The 13,151-nt window shown below is 39.2% G+C and overlaps 1 protein-coding gene across 1 annotated transcript in view; it reads left to right on the top strand.

Moving 5' to 3' along the window:
• Window positions 1–1,780: 1,780 nt before the first annotated feature.
• ARHGEF38 (Rho guanine nucleotide exchange factor 38) overlaps window positions 1,781–13,151 on the top strand; it is a 110,502-nt gene continuing 99,131 nt past the window's right edge. The window contains exon 1 of the mRNA XM_010980666.3: window positions 1,781–2,110. Within this exon, the coding sequence (XP_010978968.1) occupies window positions 1,915–2,110 (196 nt within the window). The 5' untranslated portion in view covers window positions 1,781–1,914. The remainder of the gene's footprint in view (window positions 2,111–13,151) is intronic.

The following is a 13,151-nucleotide window of genomic DNA, read 5'->3' as shown; positions in this document are numbered from 1 at the left end:
TGACTATAACTCTTAAGCTGTAACTTTTCTAATGACCACTTCCACAAGCAACTGTCAATTCTTTTTAATATAAATTGCTGTGTTTATTGCCGTTTTTATGGATTTCTTAACCATTTATCACATGTAAAACTGTGCTAGCATTTTTTTTTTAATTTTCTGTTTTTGTATGGATCACTGACAAAGTTTTTGAGTGCTGTGATCCTAACCTAGTATTTCTCATAAGCCTTGTACTTTTAATTGCATGACTTTGTGGTAGTAACATATGTTAGTATATGTCTGTTAGTAACCAGGTGCATACATACAAACCATAAAAACATATATGTATACATAATATTAGAATACAATGGAGATGTCTTTAATGTGAATCAAAAAAAGCTCATTTTACATCTTAGCAGTGAATGTGCTTTTAAAAACATTTATTAAATGTACTTGGGATGTCTTGTTAAAAAAAAATCTATCAACTATATTAAATAAAATCCATTCAACATGCCAAGCTATATGTAGATGTCTTTATAGTGGGTGAAGATCTGTCATTTATCTTTTAAGATAATTATACAAATTGTATTCAGCCCACATATCCTGAGTTGGAAAAATCATTTTTAATCTCTTTTTCCTCATTTATAAACCTTGTCTAACAAGAGCTAGCTATGATTCAAACTGGGTGGCACAAAGCGGGATTTTGGCAGTCTCTTTACAATAAAACAGCGTCTACTTTCCTCCGTGGGGGCTCTCTTCTCTTTAACAAGGGCCTACAAAACACTCTGCACATTCCCAGAGCTTCTGAGGATTTCCCCCTTGAGAAATCTCAGTAAATACGATGACAAACAACTTCAAAAAATTAATGAAAGCCCTTCACTATTTGCCTTTCTCCAGCCCCACCCCCTTTACCCCCATCCTTTCCACTTTCTGCGCGTCTTTTCTCAGTTTCAAACATTTTTTCTTCCTCTTATTTTCCCAAGGTCAGTTGCCTTTTTCGGGCACTCCATCTGCTAAAGGGATGGAGAAAAGATCTTATACAGAAATCACATTCTGACTCAGTTCTTGTTTTCCCAGGGTCCAGGACTTGGGAGGACAGGGTTGGCACCGTGAAAGGACTGATTTCAGACAAGGGCAGTGCGTGGAGAGCAAGAAATCGCAAGAGCTTCAGGCCTCTGTGGCCTTTCCCTCCTCCGGTGCCTGCTGCCAGACCCCTCTCCAGCACCAACCCTTGTTTTCTGAGGAATGCGGATCAGGGTTCGGCGGGTATGATTTTAGTAAACAGTCTCTGAATGCTGTGTTTAGGGGCGGAAGCATGAGTTTGAATGCGGCACAGGAATCCTTAAGACGATTCTGTACCCGCTGTTGTGATGTGAATGCAAATCCTCGGAGCCCCACGCTAGCTCCGCGGTCACGTGTGGGTGAGTCTAGCTGAAAGTCACGCACGCCAGCCCCGTCTGCTCAGGGCAGCGGACCACAGCGCCGTGGCCCAGCGCACCTGTACACACCCACAGGCACACACTCACCCATAAGCCGTAGGTTACACACAAGCGTGCTTCCCCTCCTCCCTGCCTCACCTGGTTCACTTTCCTTTCCCTCTCCCCGCCCCCAAGCCCTCGCCCCACACAATGGATTTTTGTTTGCTCCTGTAGCATGTGAACGCAGTCCCTGCTTTGCCTAGCTCCCTGCGGCAGGTCTCTCAGGTAACAGGTGGCAGCTTCCCCTGTTGGATTCTAAGTATAAAAAAGAATGACCTCATAGGGGTGGAGCCCTGGGACTCCGTGGAGGTGGCAGTCACAGCCAGGTAACCCTGCAGCGAAGCCGGTTAGTTGGAAGGGGGCAGTTAAACTCTTCTAGCTGGTGGCTTTAATCTTCACCCTGAGGCCCTTTAGCAACCAGCCACTGCTCGCGGGCCTCTAGAACTTGCCTCTGCCGCTGATGGAGCCCAAAGAAGTCCCCGGGAAAGAAAACATGGGCACCAAGAAAAAGAATCTACCCTTTCTGAGGTCCAGGCTCTATATGCTGGAGAGAAGGAAGACTGACACTGTGGTTGAGAGCAGTGTTCCTGGGGACCACTCTGGTACCTTGAGGAGGAGCCAGTCTGACAGGACCGAATACAACCAGAAATTACAAGGTAATCGACAAGAAACCAATTGCCCCAGGGTACTGCACACCCAGCTCATTTTCTCCTACTCTTCCATTTGCAAAGAAAACATTTAAGGCAGAGGAGAAAATCTAATATTACCTCCTCTATAAGGAGGAAAATAAGAAATAAGAAAATGAAAGTAAATGGAATTCAGATATTATAGGAGAAATCTATTACATACTCCCGTAGTTAAAGAGCCAGTTCTGAATTATTCCTAATATTGTCTAGTCGTTTTTTTTTTTTTTTCTGATAGTTTCTCTCTTCCTTCTCCCTCCTCCACCGAATTTAAGAAGTGGGAAGCTCTAGAAAGCAAACGATTTAGAAATCTACAAAAGATAGTTTATGTCAGGAGATAGGTGTGAGATGTCACACCATGAGATCTATCTAGGTAATTGTACTGAACTGTGATTGTGGTTATCTTAAATGAAGCTACAATCATGTCTGTGAAAAATAAGGCATGTTATAGTCACCGGGATGACATAACAGGATTTGCTGAAAATCACATAGGTGTTCATTCCTTTAGAGTGAATTGAATAACATCCAAATATGGTAAGAGATGTTTAGCATGCTTAGATTGAATGACTTTTGAGGAAATAGCTTCAGTTTATTTTGTGATGGTCCTAAGATAATTTGGCACGGTTATTATAACGCATCTTGTTTCAGGCCCTGAATTTCTACCCCTTCCCATCTGCCCTTTCTTTTTCTTCTCCTTTTCTCTTGAAGGTCATTCGTTCTAGTAAACTTCATTTTGATGTGGATATTGTGCAAAGTTTTAAATATCCACTGCAGTACTCGTTATGTGATCCCTCAGAACCTGTCTCTCCCGCTTTGAGGCACACTATGTTTGAACTCTCCTAATCCCACTACGAGTTGTCATTCTGGACTGAAAAACTATGATGAACCTAGAAGGACCAATAGACAAGCTCGCACTTAGCAGGTCTCTTTCCTCAAAAAATGTGCTTGGACTTAGTTATGCAAATTAATTACATTAAATACGTTTAATTAAATGCATTTAAATGAAATCTTTAAAGATTCCTACTAGGAGTTACTGCTTTTAAAATATTCTGATAGCTCAGGATTAAAATGTAGAGTCCAGTCTTGTCCTTAAAGAATTTCTTTAAATGGAGAAACGGGTATTGTTTGAGCTTTGAAATTAATTTTTCTCAAGGCCATGGATACATTGGAAAGAATGCAAATTTTAAAGTCATACACATTTGGTTTCCCATCCTGGCTCTTCTGTTTACTACCTGTAAGACTTTGAGAAAATCACTTAAAATTTCTGAGCTTCAGTTTCTCTATCTGTGAAAGTACGATAATGATAATTACCACATTGTGTAGTTGGGAGAATAAAATTAGGTAATTACATGAAACACCTAGTATATTAGCTGACATGTGGTGTGTGCTCTATAAATGGTCGTTATTTTTAATTTTAGGAATGATGGTTACCATAATGATAGAACAGGATTTGCCCTTTATTAGTCCAAATTTACTAATCAGCTAATCTATTTCAACTCTTTTCTGTCCTTTGATGAAGAGACCACACATAAGAAATTCAGGAAAAGGCCATTACTTTATCTGTAATAACATGTTTTTTTCTGTCTGAGATTCACTAATTCAGTATCTTTTTGATCCAGATTTTCCATTAGCAAAATAAAAATGGAAGCTGCTTTTTGTTATTCACTTTCTAAACTTAACTAAAAAATAAGTCTGTGGTCACGAAATACAGAAGAGTTTGTCGGTTACTTTGCGGAAGACCTCAGGCTTCTTACATACACCACTGGATTTGTGGTTTTCCTGTGTTCTGTTGGCTCCTGTCTTTGAAGACAGAAGGAAAGACTCAGGAGTTAATCCATGGTCCTAGAACTGTCTCTGCTGGAGAAAAATTGTCAGGGAGTGTGGAGGAGCACAGCAGAGCTGCAGAGATAGGCTGGCCTCCTGATAAGTAACATTCTTCAGATGTAACTCGATAAGATCCAAGTCTGATACCTAATGCCTTATAGACCTTTTAGTATGATTCTTCTGTAACTGCTCTGGCAACAGTAGAAGTCATTTTCTCATTACTGTTTGAAGCAAGCAGTTCTGTGTTTTGCACTCTGGTCTGTCTGATACCCATCATCACACAGATGGGTCCTAAATTACCTTATGAGGTTCTTTATTATTGCAATGCCAAGAGTTTTAACTCTGCCTACCTTGGACCTGGTAGTTCCCTGGGAGGCACTGAATAAAGACCTGAGCTGGTTAGAGCCCTCAGAGAGATGGCCCAGAGAGCAACTTCAAATTATTTAGTCCGTTGTTGTTCAGTGCTGTGTTGCCATTTGCGTTATACAATTCACTGCTCTGTCTCTGGAAGCAAGTTCTCTAGAGTTCTAAGATATGTAAGGTCTTTCTTTGGTGTCCCAGAGCTCACCTCTTAACTATACAGTCTACCCCTTCAATTCAATTTCTGACCAACATCATCTTAATAATGTGAATCCTAAGTTGTAATTTAAAAAAAAAATTGGTACAGGAGGTAAGAGCTACTAAATAAACAGTAGATCATGGTTTTAATGAGCAGATCAGAAACCTTTGTAAAAGATTGTGATCACATCAACATAGTCATTCCTACTAAGCCCTAAGTTGTACAATAACAGTTCGATGCCAGCCTGCTGTTAGTGGCGTCTTCATTCCTTCAACAGACTTGTTCAGTTAACTGGCATTTATTGAATATGTTATATAGTGAGCATAAAACAGAACATGTACCAGGAATTACAACTACAAAATCATTAAGAAAAAAAGTGTCTGACTTTTACTCCAAAGGGGCCTGAAGTCTCAGGAAAAAATAAGACAGGTAAACAAATGCAATAAAGGGGCAGGACAGAAGTAGAGGTGAGGTCAGTGTGTCCACAAGAGGAGGAAATGGTCTATTCAGGGTTGGGCGGAGAGGTTGTGAGAACACATTGCCTGTTCTTTGAGTATTAAGGAACCCCTTCCCATTTACCTGCCTCTATACTCCCTTTAGTGAAATGGGAAGTACTTGTATCAGTAATGTGACATCATTACAAATAAGGTGTGTTCTAGAGTTTGAAGGGCAAATCTTTATAAAAAGTCAAGGCACTTTTAAAGCTAAGTAATTTCTCTCTCAGAAATCAATAGCTGGGTCTGTGAAATAAACTAACAACAGGCAGATTAACAGGAGGAAATGTATACAGGTATGTTGATTTGAATATTATGTGCCAGGGAGGCATCACAGGGAAAAAAAGTGAATATCTCAAAAAAGGTTAAGATTAGAGAGCTTATAAACTATCTTAATAGGGGAAAGGAAGGAGGAATGCGGTCCACTTGGGGGAGCATAAATAACTAGGAAAGATGAATGGGCCCTTAGAAGAATCTAGGGGAGAGGTAAGAGTTGGTGACTATCTGTGCCTGTCCGGCTGTGGTGTCGATTTTTAGTCTTCTGTCCTGTGACAGGAGTCAGTGTTCCCTGGTTGACAACTGAGCTTCCTTTGGAGAATCTGTCTTTAGGTGCAGAGAAAGCCTCTCCCTGCGTTTGCTGCTTTTCAAATGCTTTCAGCTCAAATAAGGTGGCAAAGCAGCAAATTTGGGGGGATATGTCTTGGACTTGAGCTCCTGGTAGTAGAGCTTAGAGTTGATAAAGAACGCTTCAAATATTTGTAAAATTTAGTGCATCTCGTTCATTGACTAAGTAGGAATTTTATCTGTATGGTTTATCAGTTAATAAGAAGTCAAAGCATGTTGAGGTTTGCAATACTCGTTTTGTGATGTGATGACATTCCTCTGATACTATGATAAAACTTGACCTGCTAAATTTTTCACTTTGGAATGCAAATCCTATCTTTGGAATTATTGTGGCAGTCCTCTTCTGGCATGTTGTCGCTGTTTAATAAATACTATCTTTTGGTTTAATTGTCAGGAAACAAAATTACAAAGTTAGGTTAAGCAAACCTGCCCTATTGTAGTAGCTTAATTTCCCACTTCCTTGGGTATCTTGACATGATTTCTTGAATTTTATGCCTGTTGTCTTTTATTTGCATCTCAATAAAACTTACTATACATCCAAAAAACTGAAAACCCTACTCTATAGTAGTGGGTGGTGGTAGTGGTGGTGTATACATTTGCAAATGAAAAGAATGGAATCATATACTGGAAACAAGCAGCTCCTTATCTGGGAATTTCAATAGAATTCTATGAAGTAAGCCTGAATTATGTCTTAAATGCAGCAGGGAAATAGAGGGTTATGATTAAAAGCCTTTGTCCCAGGTTGTTCTGAACAACTTTTTTCTTGTAATGAGTCGGAGAATAAATGAATACTCTGTGATACCTGCACTGAGGCCCGTGACAGTGAATGTGACCTTGACTGACTGACATCCAGCTCTTAGAAGAAAATCTAAAGGTCATGTCATCTAGTTGCTGCTCTAAGTACACTGAGCCATTGTATGTGAGGGCATAGAAACTGTCTTTCCTGAATGCTTCCTAATGTTAGGTCTCCAATGTCACTACAAAAGCTGTCACAGATTTCTGCTTCTGTCTTTGTTGTGAAATAGTTGATGAAGACATTGTTTACCTCTCTCAGTGCCATCCAGTTTTACTCAAGAAAAAACTCTGGCTCCTCTCAAGAATTAGAATATGCCCCTCTTGTAGATTAAAAAAACAAGCAACTTAACTATATTTGGCTGTCTGGAGCTTAGAGTCAATTTTGTACTTAACGCCTGGCCTTTACATTAGCTGCTTTCCTTGCGTAAAAGTTTCTTCCCCAAATCCCTGCAAGTATAGATTCTCATCATTGGGATCTCTGCTCACTTTCTGGGAGAGTCCTCCCTGACCATCCTTCTATTAGGGGAGGAAAGACTTTTCCATAATCCTTTTAGGTTCTGTGACTGGGACCTGTGAGTGAAACTCCCAAAGGACAGAATAACAGGAGAAAAAGCAATCACATTTTATTTGATGTTAATATTTTTGCATGGCACAGAGGGCTTCATAGGAAGAAGTGAAAATTTCAAAGCAGTTATACCCAGGGGCTTATATACCATTTTAACAAAGAGTGATAAATTGTGGATATGTGGCAAGACAAAAGAAAGAGGGATTTGAGCTAGGGGTATTAACTTGTGAGAAAGTGAACAGGAAACACATGGGGGAAACTAATGGAATATAAGGGTTATTTTAGTAAGGCTTCTGTATATAGACTCATCTTGATATCAACTCCCTGTTTCTGGTGAAAAGAATTCTCTCCTCTTTCTGATGCAGGAAGGGCATCTTTCTCACAGGGAATTTATACCTTCCTTTTAGGTAGAAAGGGGGAGAGCAGAGGACCCTTCCTGAATCTCCTGTTACTGAACTGCCTTCAGCTCAAAGTAATCAGCATGTCAAGGTGGCATATTTGGGGGTGGTATGTTCTGATCTCCTTCAGTGACCTTCATACCACCTACTGCTCTCTGAAAGGATGCTATTCTATTCTATTTTTGCCCCCTCTCTTCCACTTGAATATAATTCTCCTTGGCGGATAGAGATTTAGTCTTATTTTAACACTTAAGCTGTGCCTGGTATAGGGTAGATGCTCAGCTCAAAGACTACTTACTCAATAATTAAAAAATATTCAATGACTGATTACAACTATATTGATCCTTATTGGTATATTGGCTTTTACAGCTCTGTGATTTCCATTTTCCCACTACTTAATTAGAGGCAATTTTTGAGTTAACTCCTCTAATTTCTTTTTCTGTAAAAGGAAAGAATATAAAGAAAAAAAGAAACAAGAAAATAGAATTTCTTGGTCAAAGAAATGAAATCTCAGTTTTAATGAATTGATTCAACAGGCATTTGCTAGGTGTTCATATGTGCCAGATATTAACTAGAGCCTGAGAATATAAAAATCAACCAGAAGCAAACCCAGTCTATTGAGCAAGACAGGCAGTGAACCAATAATTGTAGCCTAAGTGCCTGAAATAAGGGTGCAGGTTGGCTTCCTGGGTTGCAGAGTCTGAGATGGAAATTTGGGTGCAGGAGGTTTATTAGGGAATGTTCTTATAATCACAACCAGGGGAAGAGAGGAGAAGAGCAGATGATGGGGAGAGAGAGAGGTTGCCCTGTGATATGGTCTCAGTGGAAGACTTAGCCAACTCTAAAGCAAGTTCTGAAGATGAGATGATCCTTTGGAGTTGTCCCAGCCATGTGAAGGACCTGGACCCCTATATCAGCCTTCAAGTTATTGGATGGGGCCACCGTGGGAAGGGGGCATGACCTGACAGGTGCTCTCATCTGAGATAATTCCTGAAAAGGGGCTGTCGGATGGTGATGCTCCCAGCAGTGGGGGCCATGCGCCCTTTATTCCTGAAGGGGAACTGGTCAGCTCATCACAGCACCAGCTCCAAATTAGTGGTTATTATTATATTAAAGACACAAGTAAATCAAATATAGGGATTGTGATGAGAAAGAGTTTGTACCTCTAAAGTGTCAAAACAAGAGATAGCTGAAATCTGAATCCTGAAATCCAGTTTGGATCCTTTTAGCAGCGTGCAGAGGGCATTCCAGATAGAGGGATTAAACATGTCCTAGTATGTGGAACAAAGCAATAAAGCTAGTTTTCCTGTTTGGGCTTCACAGATGACAAAGATGGTACTAATACCAACCAGCATCTGTACTGGGCACGCAGGTACATTACATCACTCCATGCTCTTAACAACTTCGCTAAGAAGTTACTGTCAAATATTTAGGGATAACAAATTTAAGGTTAAGGGAGGTATAAGCACTTGCTCAGTATTACACAGCTAGTAAGTGGCGAAGTCAGAGTTTTACTGAGGTCTCCTTGGCTCCAAGGTCCATGCTTTTTCAAACACCATGCAGTCTCTATTGTCCTAAACTCCAGTTTTCAGTAGCACCTCTTTTGTGGTTTGTTTTTAAGGGATAGACTGATTCTGATAAAATTTTGAACAATACTTAGAAATATCAAGAGACCCTTAAGTTCTATCAGTACTTCACCTGCAGTCTTCAAGTCAACAGTGACCAGCAATAGTTCATGCTTTTCAACAAAATATTTTATGTGAAGTTAGCAAGACACACCGCTGCCATGAACGAGGTGTGTACTTCCTAGATTCCCTAGAACATTCCACCCTGAAGGTACACATCTAGTGATTTGAATTATCTAGTCTTTAAAGCCTGTTCCTCCTCACTAACTCTATAGCACACAGCAGGACGAGGGGGCCTGATGGGAAACTGAGTCAGAGCGTCAAACTGTTGTTCCTCTGCATAATACTCCTCAGTACTTTTCCTTGTTCTCTAACAGTGGTATCCAAAGAGAGGTTCAGGTAGCCTGGGGCATTTTTGAGACAATTCATTATGAAAAGGAAAAGTAAGTTAGTTTTTAGTCTTATCCTTTGGAAATACCTATTTTTTTGTGTCTTCTTTATAATGTATGTGATATATTAATACTATGCAGGTATTAGAGGTACTTCCTCAAAAACAGTTCAGCTGACACATGAACAAAAACATCTGGGATGAAATTCTGCCACGTGCTACAACAGGGACAAAGCTTGAAGACGTTATGCTAAGTGAAATAAACCAGACACTAAAGTACAAATATCATATGACTCCACTGAAAAGTGGTCCCTGAAATAGTCAAATACATAGACGCAAAAAGTAGAATGGTGGTTGCCAGAGGCTGGGGGCAAAGGGGGGAAGGGAGTTAGTGTTTAATGGGTCCAGAGCTTCAGTTTGGGGAGATGAAAAAGTTCTGGAGATGGATGGGGGTGATGGTCGCACAACAATGTGAATGTACTTAACGAAGCCAAATTGTACACTTAACGACAGTTAACAGGGTAAATGTTATGTTCTTTATACTTTACCACAATAAAAATTAATCAAGTTTGGAGACCCTATGTTATAATATTAAAATAGATATAAGACCTCTCACAATGTGACTCTCTTTCCATCTCTGGCCTGAGGGACCGTTTTACTTCCGATTGTCTTGCCTTGATACCTGCTGTTTCCTCAGCCTAGAGTGTTGTGCCTCATCCTGGTTGCTTTATAAACTCCTATTCACCTTTTCAAGTCTTTCTTTCCAAGTTATTACACTCAAGATATATTTAAGTGTCATATCCTGTATACATTTCTCATGTTCATCATTTACACGTCAATGTCTCTTTCACTTGGTTGAACTTCTCAAGGACAGGAAAATTTGTATTTTTAGCACCTAGGAAGAGGTGGACTCCATAATCCTGTTTGTCATGTGAATGAGTGAGTGAATGAATGAGTGAGTAAACAATAAACAGATGGTGTGGCAGTTGTGCAGGGAACATCCAGAAGAGATACCTGGAGAGGCCCTTCCCCATGAGGGGTTCCTTCGAAGCGAGGTCCTAATCTCTTCACTGACCTTAGGGTCACAGCTCCTGAGTGTCAATCTAACTCAGATGAGGGAATTGCTTTTTAGTTTTTATCATATCTCATATTTCTCTTCTTCATATTGTGTTTTCTTGATCATCCTTTACAATTCTGCCATCATTAGCAAGGACATACAAGATCACACAGACCTCCTCCTGGAGGACCTATAGGTTATCTTTTGAAATGTCATCTTACATTTTTATAAGCAGGTATAAAGAAATTAAATTATTTTTGTTCTCGGCTAATTGAAGATTCTAAGTAGAGTGATTTCCTCCTTTATTTTGTTAACAAAACTTATACATCAAAAAATAGAAATGATGTATTTGAAAATATTCTCCTAGAGTTTGACTTGCTTGTTAATGTCACACCAGTCAAACATTTAGGATGGTCATTCTGTTACAATGGTGCTACTGGTTTTAAAATATTCAAAACTTAATGGAATATTATTTAAACATTGCAATTATAATCTCATAGAGTGTGTTTGCTTTTTTCTCCTGAGCATTTCTGTGTGGGAGTGAAATATTAAATTAAGATGTGAAATTAGATTTCTTTTAATGAATACATTCTTGGAAAACAAACTCAATATTCCTCTGACGAAACTGAAGATTTGTTATTTTGCAGTTGCAAGAGAAATTGTTTTTACATATTTGATTTTTCATATCTAGAATATAATTAACATATAATTATAGTTGAAATTTTCTTTCAATGAATCGTAAATCAAATAAGATTTTGGATTGAGATAAACCTACCAGAGAAGCTCAGGTCCTGTATCTTTTCTCTACTTATGTTCTTATACATATGTACAAATGAACAACAACAACAAAATAATCATACCAAACAAAGCACTCAAACCACAATTTGATCTGATTTTCAAAATATTCTTCTCTATATGTCTGTGCTCAAACTCTGATAACTTTTCTTGTTCTCTGATTACATCATGTGTAGTGAGAGCCTTTCCAGATATTCACTGTGCGTACTGTGTGCCTAGATACTACACAATTATGCATGCTAACCCTACAGGCATACCATAGTTTGTCGTACTTCACTCTCATGAGGTTTAAGAAGGCATCACCATAACATCAAAGTGCAAGGTGAAGCAGCAAGTGCTGATGTAGAAGCTGCAGCAAGTTATCCAGAAGATCTAGCTAAGATCATTCATGAAGGTGGCTACACTAAACAACAGATTTTCAATTAGAGAAAACAGACTTACATTGGAAGAAGATGCTGTCTAGAACTTTCATAGCTAAAGAGGAGAAGTCAGTGCCTGGCTTCCAAGCTTCAAAGGACAGGCTGCATCTCTTGTTAGGAGCTAATGCAGCTGGTGACTTTAAGTTGAAGCCAATGCTCATTTACCATTCTGAAAATCTTAGAGCACTTAAGAATGATGTGTAATCTACTCCTGCCTGAGCTCTATCAGTGGAACAACAAAACTTGGATGACGGCACATCTGTTCATGCCATGGCTCACTGAATACTTTAAGCCCACTCTTGAGACCTATTGCTCAAAGAAAAAAGTTTTTTCAAAATATGACTGCTCAGTGACAACACTCCTGTTCACCCAAGAGCTCTGATGAAGATGTACGATGAATTAATGTTGTTTTCAAGTCTGCTAACACAACATCCATTCTGCAGCACATGGATCAAGGAATAATTTTGACTCGCAAGTCTTATTATTTAAGAAATACATTTCATAAGGCTATAGCTACCATCGATAGCAATGCTGCTGACGGATCTGGGCAAAGTAAAAGGAAAACCTCTTGAAAGTTTTCACCATTTTAGATGCCATTAAGAACATTTGTGATTTATCAAAAGAGGTCAAAATACCAACATTCAAAGTAGTTTGGAAGAAGTTGATTCTAGCCTTCATGGATGATTTTGAGGGGTTCAATATTTCAAGGGAGGAAGAAACTGCAGATGCAATGAAAACAGCAAGAGAACTAGAATTAGCTGTGGAGCCCGAAGTTGTGACTGAACTGCTGCATCTCATGATAAATCTTAAACCTATGAGGAGTTGCTTCTTACGGATGAGGAAAGAAAATGGTTTCTTGAGATGGAATCTACTCCTGGTGAAGATGCTGTGAAGGTTGTTGAAACGACAAGAAATGATTTAGAACATTACATAAACTTAGTTGATAAAGCAGCAGCAGGGTTTCAGAGGACTGACTAATTTTGAAGGAAGTTCTACTGTGGGTAAAATGCTATTAAACAGCATTGCATCTATGGAGAAGCCTTTCACGAAAGGAAGACTCAATCAATGTGGCAATCTTCACCATTGTCTTATTCTAAGAAACTGCCACATTCATGCCAACCTTCAAACATCACCCTGATCAGTCAGCAGCAATTAACATCAAGGCATCAAGGCAAGACCCTTCATCAGCAAAAAGACTACGACCTGCTGAGGCTCAGATGATGGTTAGCATTTTTTAGCAATTAAGTATTTTAAAATTATGATATGTGCATTTTTTAGACATAATGCTATTATACACATAAAAGACTACGATATAGTGTAAACATAATTTTTATTTACTGGGAACTAGAATTAGCTGTGGAGCCTGAAAAAAACAATCTGTGACTCACTTTATTGCAGTATTTGCTTCATTGCAATGGTCTGGAACTGAACCTGCAATATCTCCTCGGTCTGCCTGTATACATGTATACTT

Source organism: Camelus dromedarius, chromosome 1, assembly GCF_036321535.1.
Source record: "Camelus dromedarius isolate mCamDro1 chromosome 1, mCamDro1.pat, whole genome shotgun sequence".
Taxonomy (NCBI): domain Eukaryota; kingdom Metazoa; phylum Chordata; class Mammalia; order Artiodactyla; family Camelidae; genus Camelus; species Camelus dromedarius.
The sequence above is the reverse complement of the archived record's forward strand: the minus strand, read 5'-3'. Positions and strand labels throughout refer to the sequence as shown.